Source organism: Triplophysa dalaica, chromosome 16 (assembly GCF_015846415.1).
Source record: "Triplophysa dalaica isolate WHDGS20190420 chromosome 16, ASM1584641v1, whole genome shotgun sequence".
In the NCBI taxonomy this organism is placed as follows: Eukaryota; Metazoa; Chordata; class Actinopteri; order Cypriniformes; family Nemacheilidae; genus Triplophysa; species Triplophysa dalaica.
In genome coordinates this window covers 20,834,272-20,852,485 of record NC_079557.1, presented here as the reverse complement: position 1 = coordinate 20,852,485, position 18,214 = coordinate 20,834,272, and the positions used below count along the sequence as shown (strand labels likewise).

At 37.7% G+C, this 18,214-nt stretch overlaps 2 protein-coding genes across 3 annotated transcripts in view; both read right to left on the bottom strand.

The window, feature by feature from the left end:
* Positions 1-6,094, bottom strand: part of si:zfos-2326c3.2 (misshapen-like kinase 1) — a 32,948-nt gene extending 26,854 nt beyond the window's left edge. For both annotated transcript variants that reach the window (XM_056769016.1, XM_056769017.1), the window contains exons 1-2: positions 5,953-6,094; positions 5,212-5,277 (exon numbers count right to left, since the gene is read on the bottom strand). In XM_056769016.1, the coding sequence (XP_056624994.1) occupies positions 5,212-5,277; positions 5,953-6,009 (123 nt within the window). In that variant the 5' untranslated portion in view covers positions 6,010-6,094. The remainder of the gene's footprint in view (positions 1-5,211; positions 5,278-5,952) is intronic.
* A 689-nt stretch (positions 6,095-6,783) lies between these two features.
* Positions 6,784-18,214, bottom strand: part of il1rapl2 (interleukin 1 receptor accessory protein-like 2) — a 155,056-nt gene continuing 143,625 nt past the window's right edge. The window contains 5 exon segments of the mRNA XM_056769842.1: positions 6,784-8,166; positions 9,590-9,760; positions 10,896-11,036; positions 11,290-11,435; positions 12,814-12,943. Of these exon segments, the coding sequence (XP_056625820.1) occupies positions 7,481-8,166; positions 9,590-9,760; positions 10,896-11,036; positions 11,290-11,435; positions 12,814-12,943 (1,274 nt within the window). The 3' untranslated portion in view covers positions 6,784-7,480.

The window sequence follows — 18,214 nt, the reverse complement described above, 5'->3', positions numbered from 1 at the left end:
TCACATTATAACTGACTTTCAAACAATAACACACATTGTGTGAAAGTGTTTTATACTGTGTGTATAAAGTCTGAAATACACTACAATACAAGACTTTTGCTCAGATTTTCAGCTTGGACTTGTTGCAGAAAGTCTTTGCAGATTTGATCAGTTAGTGTATTTCTATATGAAACTTTCAAAATGTCTACAAGTGTGTGATGTAGGATGTCTAGTTAAAAAAAATGGTTCAGATTATAAAAGTCTTGTAGTGTATTCCATCCATAAAACTGTTACAGTTTCTTTAACCTTTAGTCATAATAAATAACTATGTCATTTAATACATTCAGTCCATACGAACATATAGTTCAAAGTTTTATGACATTTCTGATTTTCCATACATAATGAATGATGTCAATAAGGCAATGCACAATACTTATATCTATTTAGAGATGCATTCAGTGTCTTCACTCTGTGTGAAAACCTCAAAGAAACGATGGATGAACACAAGAGGACTATATTCTACTGCTTGATCACAACTTAAAATTACACTATATGTTTCATAGCATGTGCTCTGAGGCATTTTAAATGACAACAGTTCCTCTTCTGTGTTCTCGTTCTAGATTCCCATGAACTGTGATATTCACATTTATACATTTCAACAGAGTCATTGAGAAAACGCTGATAGTTTTCAGTGAAATGGGCCGGGGCGTGAGTTGTTTCTAAAGCCACATGTTGTAAGATGAATGAAGAAAGTGTACTGTAGTCATCTTCCAGCTACCGAGCACTTTTCACAATAGATTCTACACTCATGGCAGTAAAACAAAAGTTCTCACGTCAAATGTTTTTAAGTTGTAACTGGCTTACTGTTAAACGTGGCAAGATGTTTAAACACATCAAAATTATGTATCAAAATCCAAATATGGTTAACTTACACTCATTATTACAATTAGTTAAAGTATTTTTATAAAAAAAAAAAACTAGGTAATACCCAGAGTTTTCATCTCATGTGTCAAAACAAATAACAAGAAGGACATCTTAAAAATGTACTTATCTAGCTTATATTATTATATATTCACTTTCATCAAACGGTTGTTTGGCATTTACTGTAATCTTTGTCACATTCTTTTTAGTCCATTAGATAACAAATCCTCAGCAATCAGTTCATGGTCAATTGTTTACTTTTTGTTTTAAGTATTTATATTGTTCTGTAAGGAACATGATATTTGTGTCTTTTTTATTTTGAAATGGGAAACAGATGTGCTCTTTGCTCGCAGATTACCAAATGATGATTAGCAGGGTGATGTCCACAAAGTGTTCACAGGTTTTGCAATGAGCTTAAGAAACAGATGCTCGACACACTGAAGATGAGCGCAAAGGCTTTCCTTTATGAAATGGGTGGGGTCAACATGAGGACAGGGAATGTTTTCAGACCAGTGTTTGAACAGTGAGCTGCTGTGTCATGACCTCACAGACAAGCATAAACCAAAAACAGCAAACTGTCTCTTTACAGGCACAGATTCAACCAAGAAAAACGAGGTCATCATTTTAAACCCGTATGCCGTTTCAAACTTGCATATGACTGTGGAAGAAGGTAAGAAGGTGGATATTGTGTCCATACAATGAAAGCCAATGGGATTGAGTGATGTTAACATTCTTCAAAATATCTTCTTTTGTGTTCTTCTGAAAAAAGGAAGTCATGTAGGTTTGTTGAGTAAATATTGACAGAATTTTTGTTGCCGTGTGTGAAAGTAAGCAGTGTGCCAAGTTGTAAATCTGAAGGTGAATGAATAACAAAGTTATTGGCTTGGAAAAAGGGAGTCGACTCTGAATCACGCAAACGATTCATCCCTAGAACCACCGCAGATGTTATGTACATAAACTTCTTGTTGGACACTCCATAAACCAAAGTAGGACCTTAAAAATCCCTAGTTATGTACTCTTTCATAACAAGACAATATAGTTTTGCATGGACAAACCACTATTCAACAAACTATAAGGGTTTTTGATGCGCGTTCATGACTTCACGTAATAATTAATTACGTTGAAAAGGTCATGCTTGATGTCGAGTCATCGACTGCACTAAAACTGTTATTTTGACCTTTAACCGTTTGGAGTCCATTGAAGTCCACTACATGGAGAAAACTCCTGCTATGTTTTCATCAAATTTTCATTCAATTTCTTTACGACTATAGAAACAAAAACATTATGATCTTGGATGAGATGGGGGTGAGTAAAATTATAAATAGTTTTTATAAATTTATATTGAAAATGAACTGCACCTTTAATTAAGTTTTTGCGAATCAGCGTTAACGCGGATCATTTTGACGACGTTGTTGTGCATTCGTTAAACTGTAAAAGAATGCAAAACTAAAGATGTATGTTTTCTACTCTGTCATTGTCAAGTGTGCTATTCGCAGGCTGAATTCCCTGAAGTGTAAACAGTGTGGCTCTGTTTGCTTGACTGACCCGATACAGCATGACTGGCTCAGCCAATGGCGTGACTTTGGGGCGGTGTGTTCTGTAGAATCAGCTTGTTGCAAGAGACACTGAATTCTCATATTTAAAATGTAACATACACATTCGGTGCACTCTGTATAGAGGAAAAGAGCAAGTGATTCAACTGAGCTGAAGATGTAAGCACACACGTGGTTCAGATGATATTTCTGTCTGAGGGGATTTCCTCATGTTTCTCCAGGATGCCTGAGAAGCGTCACATTGTATTAAATGTCTGGGCCATAAACAGGAAGTGCTATCGAAAAAAGTGAAAGAAAGAAAAGTGCACAAAGACGACAGCTGGATTAGGATTAGAAGTTTCTTTTGGTTTCACAAAGTTTTGTTCAGATACATGAACCTGTACATGAATAACCATTTGATCTCAGTGAGGTAAATTTAAAATGAGGAAGTCAGAAAAGAGGAAGTTATTTTTCTTTAAAGACAACACAAGGCAAATCACCTGTTTCTAAAGTCTGGTTAAATGGTTCAGCACATATGACTTGCTTATGCAGTCCTGGAAGCTTTTAGTGAGTTTGCATATGCTTTTAAAACTTCTACCTGGGCCAAATGTGTCCCAAAACCCCTCAGACCCCAGTGAGCTGCAATAATGATCATTTATCTTTCCAGCAGTAATTTGGGAAATGTTACGGAGTAATTTGATGACCAGCATTTAGCTCGCTATCTTCAGTTTGTCATACTCCATCACATTATCACGGGTAGCAGGCCTACTAATTATTAGAGTTCGATATCAAGGTGTAATATTGAATAATCTCTCACAATAATAGTCTGCACAAGGCATAGGTCTTCTGCTTCAGTGTGTCAGTTTTCAAATATGTCTTGCTGTTGACGGCTATATTCAAGAGAGATTTCTGTATAAATGAGTCTTATCACAGATGCTCTGATCTGCCACTACAATTGATGCCATCTGATCTGAGATTACAAACTGAAAGAGTCTAGAAAAAAGAAAGTGGCAAAATCTTCAAGGTGCTTGAAAGAGCCAAAGCAGTGCACCCTTCTGCTTTAAAGAGTAACTATTACAAAGTCCTTAAAATGTCATTTCATGCACTGTGTAATGTTGCTGTGTGTGAATGTAAGCAGTCTGCGGAGTTGAAAAGCCAAAAGTGAACAAATAACTCTGATTCACGTGAACGAGTCATCTGTCGATCTAATTTCAGTTCCTGGTCGGATTTGTGTCACTCCATGTAATGCCCGCCTACGCTACATTTGTTCGGAGCATCTTGCAAGCGTTGAAACTTTCAGATCAGCTGATCAATAATAAACATTTCGTCCTTTACCGCAGGTGGTCAGAACCGTCTTGTTGCTTGACCGCTCCATTCCATGCATATCCGGCCAAGCCAGTACAGTATAATTTCACTTAAAACTGTCGTGCTAATAACTAAGCTTTGTGGCTTTGTGGAGTATAATACAAATGCATGAGTTGTTGCCAGAATGAGATGTGAATGGCAATGGTGTTATGGAGGTAGATAAGATAATACTACTTTTTGTGCTCATTTTATACCAGATATGGGCTTATTTTTTATTAAAATACCAGAGAAACTTGTATCCAGACAAGTGACCCATCCTGAGGGGTGACGTCACTACACGTGGTGAGTATGATTTATATCGATATATATCGTCCCAGTTTGAACCAAACTCAAGTGAAAATATATCTGTATTCGTCCATAGAAGGCTTCAGTCCTACAGTGGAAAATCAATATTCTCTTCAATTTAAAAAGTGAAGAAAAACTGCAGTGTGCAAGTTTAAAGACTCTTTTACACCTCAGTATACCTTGGAACCGTTATTCGGCCCATGCCTAATGCAAACACGATTATCTTTATAAAGATTATAAAGAACGCTGACATCTTCGTGGGCTTTCTGTCTGTACTAACACATATTTTCATACAAAAACATTTCACGCTATTATTATATTTTGTCAATTATTTATATTTGTGATACTTTAACATGTCTCACATCTTAAAGACATTTAATGACCATTTTCACGGTTATTAATGCGAACACCACAAAACATTTGATAATTTTCCTGTTACATGATGACTTTTTCTACATCTCAATTTTGAGATCTCTACAAAGACAAAGAAAGCTGCTGTAAAGTTGCTCTGCTACAATGCAATCTGAATTGAATTGGACTACAACTAGAAATATTGGATTACTATTAAGTCTGCTCAAAATGTCCCATCACGCTATTACAGCAGGGTTTCAGAAGAATGCTGTACAGGGCAACAAAAAAATAAAACAGTGGGTCACAGTGATCTTTATTGCACAAGATGAGCCACAATGGGAATATTGTTTTGGATAGCAGATCGACTTCTGTTAAACTAACTGCAAGGTCCACCCTGATCTGAATCAAACACACATGTCTGAAATTCTCTGAGAATGTGTCAACAACATATCCCACAGCACGGGATGTTTCAGCGTACCCTATATCATCATCACACATCTTTGAAGACACTCGATTTCATCTGAAACATATCCTGACGTTCATGAGGAAGTGAGCTCCACCCAAAGGGTGTCAAAGACCGAAACCACACATGTAGGTCATATGAGCAAGACTGGCATACCAACAGATTTGAAACGGGGAAGATGAACGACAAACAATGGTCATGTCACAAGCCGCTGGTCACGGACACATGGTTACGCTTACAACAGTTTGCATATTTATGATCGGAAATAAAGAACGGCCACTAATCTAAGAAATAAAAAGAGACACCGACACAAACCTTGTAGACTTGCCCGTAAGTCCCATTGCCAACCACCTCAATGAGCTCAAATATCCCTGCAGGATCCTAAAACACAACAACATGAAGACACATTTAAAACACTGGAAGATTTCCATATTGAGTGTTTTCTGTTCGTCACGAATGATGTACAAACACAATTCTACAGTATTAAGAAAGCTGACTGTGACAGTAGACAGCAGTTTTGGACCATCGACCTACTGTATGAGGTCCAACAACACTGCTCATGATGTTTTATGATGCTCAAAACATGCTGTCTAAGTAAACAGAGCATCACAGCACTTTTTGAGACTGTGATGGCCAAAATAACGTTTGCAGCTGCAGGAACTGAGAGTAAAAGATGCTGTCTAGTTAGGCAGCACAGTATGTTTTGAGACACCGCCCGCATTTTTTTTAAGTAAAACATTAAAATAATGTATCGCAGTGTAATCAGCACAAAGCGAAATGCATTAAAAATTACGAAAAACAACACAAAAGCAAAGGGAAAAGTTTTGGGAAAAAATTAAACACGTTTTCAAATAAGTAAATAATTCTTGACAGTTGTGTTTGAAGAATGATCTCGTCAAGAAATGACACGAAACGTAAAGTTTAAGTAGGTTCAGTCGCCGCTGAAGAAACATTTCTTGGAAAACACTTTTTGTCGGTCTTCGAACAATCGCGGCTGGAAAAACATGTTAACACACAAAAGTAATAAATGACAGAGAATACAAGCACAACACTTACCCGTAAGGAAGCGAGGTCGATATTGCTTAAACTTGTTGTTGTAAAGTCTCTCGCCATCTTTAAGAGCTCGTCTACTAAAGTCGCATAGTTTACTAACTGATCATGGTTTGAGGAACAGTATGTCTGCCCATCTCCAGCTCTTCCTCGGCGGAGTTACCAATCCTACTAAAGCGAAGGCGCCACCTCATGAATATGAATCACATAACGGGACGCTCTCTCTGTACCATTACCTGATTGGGTGAAATAGGTAAGTAGGCGTTCGTCATCAGGCGAAATAACCAATCCCGCTCTAGTTAACGGTCGTCTTTTAAATATGTATGAGCTGACGTACGCAGAAGCTCCCGGAAGTTCTCCGGGCAGTGTCGCTTTAAAGACTTAATATTCATGAGCTAAACCTTCAGCGTTTGTGATCTTCCAGGACAAACACAGGAAACCCGGAGCACGAGCAGAAAGTGAAAAAATGACCCTTCCTTTACTGAAAAGCAAACAAGACACTAAATGCTAAATAAACACAACATTCCCTATGGTTCACGTTAGCAGAACGGCTACCAGTTTGGTTTTTCGGCCAAATTAAAGAGTCATCTCTCTGACTGAGATGTTCATATATTCATTTATTTACTGTCCGATACTCAGGATCATTTTATTAATGTGTATTACAAATACTGTATTTGCTCTTTCAAAATCAAACCTTTAAATCAGACTAGAATAGATAAAGGACATCTCTCTTCTGTGTTTTTATTGAAGTGTCATACATCAGATCTGAAAAGTATAATGATGGTAACCGAAATGAAGATTTAAGAAGGAGAGAGAGAGAGCAACATGGCACAGGCTACACATCTAAATTATGTGAAGTGAAATATGAATAATGTATGCAAATGATCAAGCTGACTGAAATATTAATCATTAGCAGCACTGAATGTTTTAATCTAATACCAGATACATCATATAAACATCCAATGACGCTCTGAGAAAATAAATAAATAAATAAACAATCCAACAAACAAACATAATTCTGTGACGGTATATGGTCGACTGTATAAAATATGTAAATACATCCTTCTAACTGGCTACAAACAACATCAATGTGCTTATTTCATTGGAATAGTATTTATTTGCATAAATAGAACGTAATATTCTTTAAAGCTCAGAGTATTTGTGTCTTTACATTATTGTGCTGCGACAACCAAAGTCATAATCTGTTCTTCGGAAACCAAACCAAATAAGTAGTGGTGTTTCAAGAGACTAGATATGACACTGTACATAGTATGAACACCTTGAACATGACTCATTATTGGTCTTCGAAAAGAAGAAATTCAAGTACGAAATCAATATCAATAGCTCTTCATCTTTCTGAACAAAGTATCAAAACACTTCACAGCTAGTTAAAGAAAAGTAAAAAGAGAAACCATTATGTTTTTTATTCAATTTTTCAAATCGTAAGATGATGTCATGCGGATGAAAAAAGAAGAGAAAAGTAAAAACAGCAAAGCTATGTTTCCGGCCCAGCGGGCGATTGCTGTGCGATGTTCTACCAGATATCACTGGAGAGTTCTTGACCAGACAGCGGCACGAACGTGCTGTTCAAGTGAATGTCCTTCTTGGCTTTCCCAATGTTATTTTGCGTCACACGTCCATTCAGCAGCGTCATTGGCAGATTGCAGTACACGTGACGGCCGCTGAGCGTGGCTATCGCAGAAGTGGGCAGCTCGTATTCGTAGCTGCGGCAGAAATGGCGCATTTGCAGGTGGCCGTGTTCGTTATAGTCTGGAATTTCAACGTGAGCCGGCATCAGCGATGCTGAGGTCGCCGTCATGGCGACGGTGGATACGGCCTGCAGGTCGCCGAAGAGCCCTTGCTCGCCCGAGTCCAACACCTGCCGCCGCGACACGGTCTCTTTTTTCTTAGCTGGCATCTCGTACACGACCCGCTTCCAAAACCTGGATTTGAGCTGGTTGCTTTTGGGCCCCCTCCATTTAATGACGGTCAACACTCTGATGGTGTGCTTCAGATCTTCTACCTCCTGGTAGTTGATAACGTTGCGGAGGTCGGAGCATTCAATCATGATCACCTTGATTTCGCCCGTCGCCAGCATGCTCTGCAGCCGCGGCTCGAACTGGAAGATGCTCCAGCCGCGGCGGGCAACAAACTCGGGAGTCAGCACGATGATGAGACGTCTGCTTTGCTCCACGCTCCGGCTCAGGTCCTCGATGTACGCTAGAGACAGAGCGAGACAGGTCATTCGTAACGCAGTGGTGAAAGATAAGTGCATAGCAACAAGGGGGCCAAAACACACAACAATGTGCCACAATCCCTCCAAAAATCTTAATGCATGTTAGTAAAAGCATAGCTGTACCCTAGCAAGTAAATCAAAACACCATAGTGACCATATAACATCGCCTAAGCATCCATTCACAAACAGAGGAGGTACTTCATACTTAAAAAATATATATTCTACTTCTGCCCTAAGTGAAATTTATTTTCCTTAAGAAATGTGACCGGTATAAATACAGCAGTGCATTAGTGCAGAGACACAAAGCCTGTGGCAATGACTCCTCCAGATGATGAGCAAACACAAGTACACTGGACACATGAACTCGGTGTGATGCATTTGTCATGGATGTTTCTTTCTTCAATGTGTCCTGATTCTCTGAGCGAGTGCTCCATCTGTCACATCAGCCGTCACATTACACTCGGCTCTGAGTCTCTGTAGTGTTCATGTCTGCACTATTCAAATAATATTACTGAATGTGCTTAACTCAAAATACACGCTTGTGTACTCAACAAAATGTCGCTTATTTGAAAGAAAGGTATTGCCAACAACCAGTAATCCAAATCATTATTTTGCTCTCGGCTTCGTGTCATGCCTAACAAGGCTTGTTGGGGCTTATTGCTATAGTAATCCCTGAAATTATGAAATATAATTATTGTTTTATGACCCTCAAAGTCTAATAATATGCTGAGGCCGATGAAACGCTGATGATTGATAACATTGAACATTTCATGGTCAATTTCTTGATCTTTTTGCATATGTATAAAGCTGTCAAAGTCTTGCATATTTAATATGCTTTCAAATACTGCTGAACGCAGGAAAACACTGCGACGCAGTTGTAACTTTTAAGGGATGCAAGAAATTGAGTTTATACCATGACTTCAAATGAAGAAGCAAACACTTTGGGGCGGTTTCCCGGACAGGGGAATTTAAGACAGGACTAGGCCTTGGTAAAATTAGGACGTCTAAATTGTTTAGAAAAACATTCTTTACAAAAAACATTACTGGTTGGCATCTTGAGACAAAACAATCACACTAATATATTTTAAGGTAAGTCAGTGCAAGTTGTTTTCGATTAAGACACCTCTAAAATTTAAGATATTCTGGGAAACCTTCCCGTTATGACTGTTACGTAGCATTGTAACTAATTGGACTGGAGAAACAGCTCAAAATAACAGAAAAGATGCTCTTGGAGGACTTTATGTCGCCCCTGAGGTTTGGTTTGTTGTAATTTGACAGTCACCGGACTGGAATGACCACAATACATCAGATTAATCAGATACAGGCAGATTAAATGAACATTTGAAATGGTCTCTAGTTGGTCTTTTGCTGAGTAATAGAAAGAGATAATATGGGTTTGGTTCTTACTGCTGCTGGGTATGAGGTCCCGGTGTGGGATGAAGAGTTTATATCCATAGTGTTTCTCCAGAACGTCAGGTAAGATCTCCAGAGCAAACAGCTCGTCCTCGCTCACCTCACACTCCACTGAGTCCAAATCCACTTTGGTGTAAGAGAGGTAGGCATCATATTCCTTGTTGTCTGAAGGAACAGATGAGTTATATCACATCTCTTAATACAGAGATGAGAGATACAGAACAAATATCTGAAGCTTTACATACAGTAAGTGACAGGAAAAAAGCTTTTATGGATTACATTGTGTGAGGAACATTTGTTGTCATCTTTTGGATTGTTGAAAATACACCAAAGTAAACATATATACACGTTTTATAAATATAAGGTAAACAATAGGATGGGAATCAATTCACCATTAAAATATTGTGAAAGATAGTGTAGGATCATTGTTTTTTGTACATGTCAACTACCAATGATCAACTACAATCATTTCATTTAGACCTATTAGTCATGGGTGGCGTTGTTTATTTGGGGGCAATTCAGCTTAGCCCAAATAAACTCATGTATTTTTGACTTGTATCATCTGTGCCCCAACAAAAGGACAAATAGACAACACAAAAGAAGATATTTTTAAGACAGCTGGTAACAGAACTCCATTGGCACCCATTCACTTCTGTTGTATGGCACAAAACCAACGCAAGTGAATGGAGTCCACTTAAAGTGACAGTTCAGCATAAAATGAAAACTCTGTCAAATTCTTGTCCCTCTTGTCATTTTAACCCTGTATGACCGCAAAACAGAACAGAAGATATTTTGAAGAACGTTGCTAACTGGCCCCCATTCACTTGCATTGGTTTTGTGTCCATACAATAGAAGTCAATAGGGGAACAGTGCTGTTCGATTACCAACTTTCTTCAAAATATCTTCTTTTGTGTTCCGCAGATGAAAGAAAGTCATACAGGTTTGAAATGAGAAAAGGTTGAGCAAATGATGACAGAATTTTCATTTTTGGGTGAACTGTCCCTTTAAGGTAAGTACTATTTTCCACCATGCTTCTTTAATTGTATTGCTTTATGGCAGATTGACTCCATCATTGACAACGGGTCAAACATCTCAGAATGTGCTATTGGATGATAAGTTTATCCTGCTTTGCTTTGAATGTACCAGTGTTTACACATAGTCATCATTAAACCAGAACATTCTCAAATACCCATTGTCATCAAGAGTACCAGTATGAAAGTCAAACGGCTTTGAACGGGCTTTGAGAGTAAACAATAACAGAAGTTATAGTTTGGTTGACCTTTTAAAAATGTCGATTTACCGTCATCTGTTTCATCACTCCCAAAGTGTCGTCTGTAACACAGCATGATCTCCACATTGTAGCATTTATAGATGGCTGTGAAGATTCCTAATAACAACATAATGGCACCCAGACCACCAACCAGCTCCAACCTATACGCATCTACACAAAAACATAACACACCTGTGAAGACGTCCATCAATGTCATGTGATGTCAAGAGAGTGGGCAGAAGAAATTCAATCGATACTGTAATATACAGTATGCTGTTATATTATACAAGTGAAATGTAAATGCTTTGTGTTTAAATCCATTTCAAATGGTAATATCCCACTAATCACTGGTCACATGACCATCACCAGACAATTACGGAATATATTATCTATCTGTGAATCGGATGATGTTGTAAAGGTTTACCCTTCTTCTGCAGAATAGCACTTGCACTGCTGCGGCCGATGTGATTCTCCACATTACAGGTGTAGTTTCCCATGTCTGTCTCCTCCACAGCATCAAAGATCAGAGATAACTCCACCTCCTTCTCCCCCAGAAACTCCCGGACCAGCCTGAACACGTAACACACACGACTCATTATGAACAGAATAACACACGACACACAGGCCTAATGCTATATGCAGGAAAAACCCAGCTGGTTATTAGAATATATAATAATATAGAACGGTCAGTAATTTACATACTTATTAATATACTGTACATCACTGACACGCTCATGCACTTACCAATTCAATTATATACTCATACACATTTCCATACTTTTATAAAGTAAACAGACACATCTTGAAATCCTTTTAAGCACACTAATGGTTATGCATTATTCATCTGAACAGAAGGAGTCATTGAGAGAGATGAAAAAGACATCATCAAAGAACGACGCTGGTTCAAAGAAAATCTTCAAATCAGCTGAAATACGTTAAGATGAAGACATGCTTCAGGTTACTGACACACATCCACGTGTACTTTCATGCTAATTTATCTCTGTTCTTCTGTGAAAAACAACAACTGGACCACACTGACTGGATAAACATTTTATTCTCTCTCACAAAAAGTTACGTTGAGCTGATGAAATATTTTAAAAATGAAAAAAAAAAAACATGACTGAGTTCACTGACTGAATGAAGTGTTTCCTAGCTTTTCATGAGTTGTGATTTTGTTTATAATTTCTCTCTGAAATCATCTGTCAAACGCAGTTAAGATTTTTCTGACTTTTGTCACTAGAGGTCTCTGTAGCCTCAGTAATATTCATCTTCCATCATGACGGTTTACTTGTGGATCACAAGTGTTTTACATAATCCTGTTCAGATTTAACACTGAGAACTTGTAATGTCAAATTATATTCTTCTATCATTAATATTTGTACATCAAGATTACATATGTGTTCTGTAGTTTATACCTAGCATGCTCCATGTGGATTTGTTCATTCATTCGATGTTTTTATTTAATTTTCTTAGTTTTTCTTTTGGTTTTGATCAAATATGAATTTAGCATTATTTAAAGGACCAGCGTGTAGTATTTTGGAGGATCTTTTGACAGAAATGCAATATAATATACACAACTATGTGTTCAGTGGTGTATGACCTGAAGCGTTATGTTTTTCTTACCTTAGAATGAGTTACTTCTATCTACACACACGGGCCTCCTCACATGGATTCATCATGTTGTTTCTACAGTAGCCCTGAACGGACAAACTGCTCTACAGAACGCATTTCATAAATACGTTATCTATTTCAGCAAAGAATAAAAAGTGTGATGACATCTTAGTTCTGTGTCAGCCACCGCAGTGCTTGAAAAGGAGGTGTGGAGTAAGCTATTGATGCCGCTCAATTTCATACACTGGACCTTTAAAAAGTTTGACATTCAGTCTAAAATGATTTGGATGATTTTAGAGATTTTAATAGTATAAAGTTTCAAAGCAAGGGACAGTACCTCACTTCACTTTCTCTTATGTGTCCTTCCAGCTCCTCGACAAACTTATCTCCTTTCATCCAGTAGATGATGGGCCGAGAATCTCCGCTGTAACCGAAGAACGCCTTACAATCTAAGATCAGACGCATACCTGTAAAGAGAAAAAAACAAACACAAAGAACAGATTGTAATTAGAACAACATCAATTTTTCACCCCAGAGTTCACAATTTCACCTGCCCTTTCAGTCTAACTGATAATGGTCAAACTTCAAAGGGGGGATTACAGAACTACAAGGATGAAGAATGAGAGAAAGATAGGAGGAGATGTGGAGGACCTAAGTTTAGAAAATCACAGTTCATGAAACCAATGTTTTTTCACATCTGATCTTTCAAATGTGTGATTCTCAGCAGAACCCACAAGGTGAACTATACAGATTTTTGAATTAGCCTAAACAACTGAATGACTTTCAAATGTCAATACTCTCTGTTCTTGTGATTAGTGTTTTTATATTGAATAGCTCAATGCTTTTATTACTTCTGTCTGCTCTTACCTCGATATGAATTCTTGTCAATGATGTAGAGATCTGAGCTCCTTTGATCAGACCCTGCCTGAGCTTAATCTAAAATTCTACCTCCATTCCATTCATTTTTACTGTTTCTTTATAAAGTTTAACATGCTGAACACGAAAGTCACATTGAATTTTTTTACCATCAACTGTACTCACATTATTTTCACACATTTAAACATTTGTGTTTTATTGCTCGTATGCAGAATTTACAAGGTACGGACATAACACTGAGCTCAAACCCACAGTTTACTGATTACACAGAACAGTTACTAAAAATGAGTCGTCCAAAACTTCAGGAGTGTACATGTGATCTTTTTTGTCCATTATGACTTATCCTGTCCTCAGGAACCAAGTTCCAGGCGTAGTCACCCATCATCACTTCATCCCACCTTCCCTGTGCTACAGACATTTCTAGAATTTTCTGACAGTGACAGTTAGAAAAATAATTGTTCAGATATGTTTACGGCGAGACCGTGGTTCGAGACCGGTGAGTAATTGTGAATGAGCACACCGGGCTCGAATCATGTATGAGATTGGGAGCATATAAGAGAATGAGCGACCGGACCGTCGAGGAGAGAGGACCGGGCCCGAACATGTTTTACATTTGTATTTGTATTTATGTTTTGTTCCCCGGCGGTCAGCCGTGAGGGGCCGCCGGCTGTTATTATTTATATTAAATGTTTAAATGTTTTCCGGTTCCCGTCTCCTTCCATCCCTACTTTGAATCTCGTTACAGCAATATACCAATACATCGTAATTAATGATAAAAGCTCAACATTTACTTGAGCTAAATATACATTAAAACATTGGGTCTCATTCACTAAGCATGCGTACGCACAAATGCGTGTGTGAAACCTACGTAAGAACGCTTACACAAACAAATCATGATTCACAAAAACATTCGTACAAAAATTTATTCTAAATATAAGAGAAAACATAGGAACAGTTGAAAGCACACGTACGCATAAAAAGTAACCAGTCTCTTTCAGGAGGTAAGATTGGATCAGAAGGGGCCTTACACTATCTATATACCCGACAAGTAGGTGCTATCATACTATTGTCTAAGAATCCTGTTATATAAACATCTGGCTGTTCTGCGTGTCTGAATTATTTGCACAGTTTAACATTCAGCACACATTTCCTCAGAGAGTTCTTTGCCATCAGGTGCCATGTTGAACTTCCAGTGACCAGTATGAGAGAGTGAGAGCGATGACACCACATTTAACACACCTGCTCCCCATTCATACCTGAGACCTTGTAACACTAAAGAATCACATGACACCTGGGAGGGAAAATGGCTAATTGGGCCCAATTTGGACATTTTCACTTGTGCCAGCGGTTTAGACACAGTTATTTTGAGCGGACAGCAAATATACAAACTGTACACTCACTACTTTACATTGTAGCAAAGTGTCATTTCCTCAGTTTTGACACATGATAATATATAATAAAATATGTACAAAAATGTGTGCTCACTTCTGTGAGATACTGTATTTATTCCACAAATTATATAAAATATAAACTGAGAAGTGTACGCCTTCCTCATAGACGAGTTGAATTGACCGATGGCTTAAAATCCAGGGAACACCCATAATAATCAAACATATGCAATGTATTGCATCTTATCTAAAGTGTAGACCACATGTGTAAATGTGGATATAAAATAATTTCAAGTCATTATTCGTCGCCGTTACTGTGATACTTCATTTCTTGCATAGAAAACATTTGAAGTTAGATTTTGACCTTCAGCTAATCCATCACTCTCAGTCCTAAAATATCCATCAAAGGCTTTGGTGTAGTAAAGTGTTTCATTCAAGTGACGGCGAACTGTTTATGAACTGACAACAGACAGATTAATACTGTAATCCATATAAAGCAGCCATCTATTAAATATCAAAATGTCTTGCTCTCTTAGATCCACAGTGTGAAATTGCTTAAACTCGTCTTTTAATTCTTTAAACGCTGACTGAATAGAGAACTATAAAACAAGCAATGTTACACAGAACTGATTCAATAAATGACTGGAGCGAAGTCACGTCCATTAGTTTCTGTATTTACAGCAGTGATTCTCTCTTCTCACACATGTTGATGAGATGCAAATAACATCTCAAAACCCTTCAGGCTTTTTTAACAGCACAGACAGTGGAGAGCGTTCTCTTTCTGCTATTACTGCACATGCAAATGAATGAGGCTGTGGCCAGCCACTCGCTTTCAGATCAGAATATTTCTGCAGTAATGTTGAGATGCATTATACAGCATTCAGTTTCTCTCGGGGTAAAAAAGGGTAATGTGCAATGTTTCGGAGGTTTTATTACATTCTTGTTACCCAGCTCAATGATATCATTTTGAAGGAAATTGGAGGTTTTGCGCTGTGAAATATTCCTCCTGTTGGTGCTAGAAAGTGGCTGAATGAAATGGGTTTTCAAGATCCGTGCGGACACATCTAAAGGACAAAACAAGAAAAATAATAAGGGTGTTGATATGTATATATGAAACTGACAGAAAAGAAAATAGACTTCTTTAGAATCTGAAAATGGCCAAAGGATGCACAACACATGGGCCTTTAATTCACCATTTTATTCTCAATATTTAAGTATCAGGAGATGTACTTTAACAATAAAACAGTGAAAGCCTTCGCAACATAAAAATACAGCCACAGCAAAAAGCAAAAAGCAGATCAGGTAACAGACCAGGCATTTGTAATCTAGGACTTCAGTGTTTGATTTAAGGTTTATGATGAGGAGATGTGACTGCATGCACGATGAATACACAGATGAATCAAGCAGTCTGTGAAAATCCCTCCAGCGAAACTGAAAAACAGCCAGAGATGTTGCTTGTATTTTTTATATTTGTTTGAGGTCAGAAAATCTACAATGGCTCACTAATGCTAGAGAAACAGATCTGTACTTAAAGGAGCACTCCACGTTTTTTTGGAAATAGGCTCATTCTCCAACTCCCCCAGAGTTAATAAGTTGAGTTTTACCATGCTGCGTTATTATTTTATGTCTATTTTTATTCAAATGGTTTTACCATTTTTGAGTCTATTTGAAACTCGACAGAAGAGTTGAAGAGCAGAAGAGAATTTCACTCAAAGAATCTGTTCTTCTGATCATGTTTCACCTGTATCTCTGGTATTCACCGCAGCGAGAGGGTGATCACATTGTCATGGGGCTCAGGATGTTCATCATATTTAAATGAATTTCACTGTGACACAACGCTGTCGAAATTCAACATCATGCTGGCAAAAAGCTATTCATAAACTTCACAGAATGTACAAATCATTCATAACCACCCATAAATCACAGCAAATATCTGTTCCTAACAAAGCATCTGTTCAAATGTACCAAAGAATCCAATTGACAACATTTAATGGCCCCAAAAAAGCTTTTGAAAGCTTGAGTCCTGTTTAAAAAGACCTGAACAACATTAGACATGAAATAATAACACAGCATGTTACATTTATGTGGCCGAGAAACAGCACTTTAAGAAGGGATATTTACTAATGAATTGAGAGAGTATGAATACATCGGCTTATTTACCAACCTACTATAAAATAGTAGATGTAAACCATTTTATAAAAGCACATTTTATTAAAGCCCTTGGCAGTTGTTTTTCTAAATTTATTTGCAAATCGCTTGGCTTCATTGTATGATTTTTGCTTTTTATTTTTCAATCAGTCTTAAATATGGCATTGGATAATAGATCATGCATATATATTTATATCATACTGTATATATTTTTATTGTCTTCTTCTTATATTTTCATCTCTCTTTATAATAAATTTTACTTGCTTTGATCATTTGTATCTAATGCAACAATATTCAGACATTTCTAGGTTTCTTTTTCGGTTTTCACTTGTATTGGGGCTGGTCATGCAGCACTTAAGATATACAGTATATCGAGTATTAACTGAGATCATTTTTTATTTAAAACATTAAATGAAATAAATGTGTTCTTTACTGTGTGAAAAGTAACGTGACATGATGAATGATGTGCTACTTCAGGTAATTCAGGCCATGATGTGAATACTGGAGTGTTTGGCGACATACACCAGTGAATGGAGCAGAACAATAATTCAATGCCCTTGATAACTGTAGACATTTGATTAAAACGTGGACGTTTTACGTGGACTTGCGTAGTGTGTTTTGGGTGTTGGAATGGTTTCAGGGAGTCTGTGCTGTCCAGCAGCCGTCACACACACTTAAACAGATTCACTCTCAGCTGACCTGTGATCAGGAGGACAAGGTGAAGATCACTGTCACATCTGTGAATCTAAACAGGTGCTATTGTACTGTGAGAGGCTGTCTGGGATCTGAAGGTAAGACAACTAGTTCTTCAGAGAACAAGACTATGAACTGCTTACTGCATCTACACTGAATGTGAAACAGTTTTTAAACCACTACAGCACATTTGTTATTATATTATTATGAATATTGTGTATTATTTGCACAAATGGCGTCCAATTATCATGTTCAGCCTCGTCTGATTGTCTATACGTAGGTATTTGTACGTAAAGTTTACTTTACAAGCACAAAACATATACATTTTTGTACGTTTTATTAATGCTGAAACGTTAAATTTGGACGTAGCCTGTTACAACTAGGCCTGTCAACGTTAACACGTCTTTTTTTCAGATGAATTATTTAAAAATATTTAACGCCATTTACACAACATCTGTTTTTTCTGTCATCATTGTCCAGCTTTACATTATATAATCATGCTCTTATTCATGTAAAGGCCTTTTAACTATTTAGGTGCAATGGTTGTATTGACACGTCAGTATAGATTGACAGCTTGTGGCTGTTTAACACGCGGCTCAACACAACGCCACAGTGGTCCAGTGTGGTGAACAC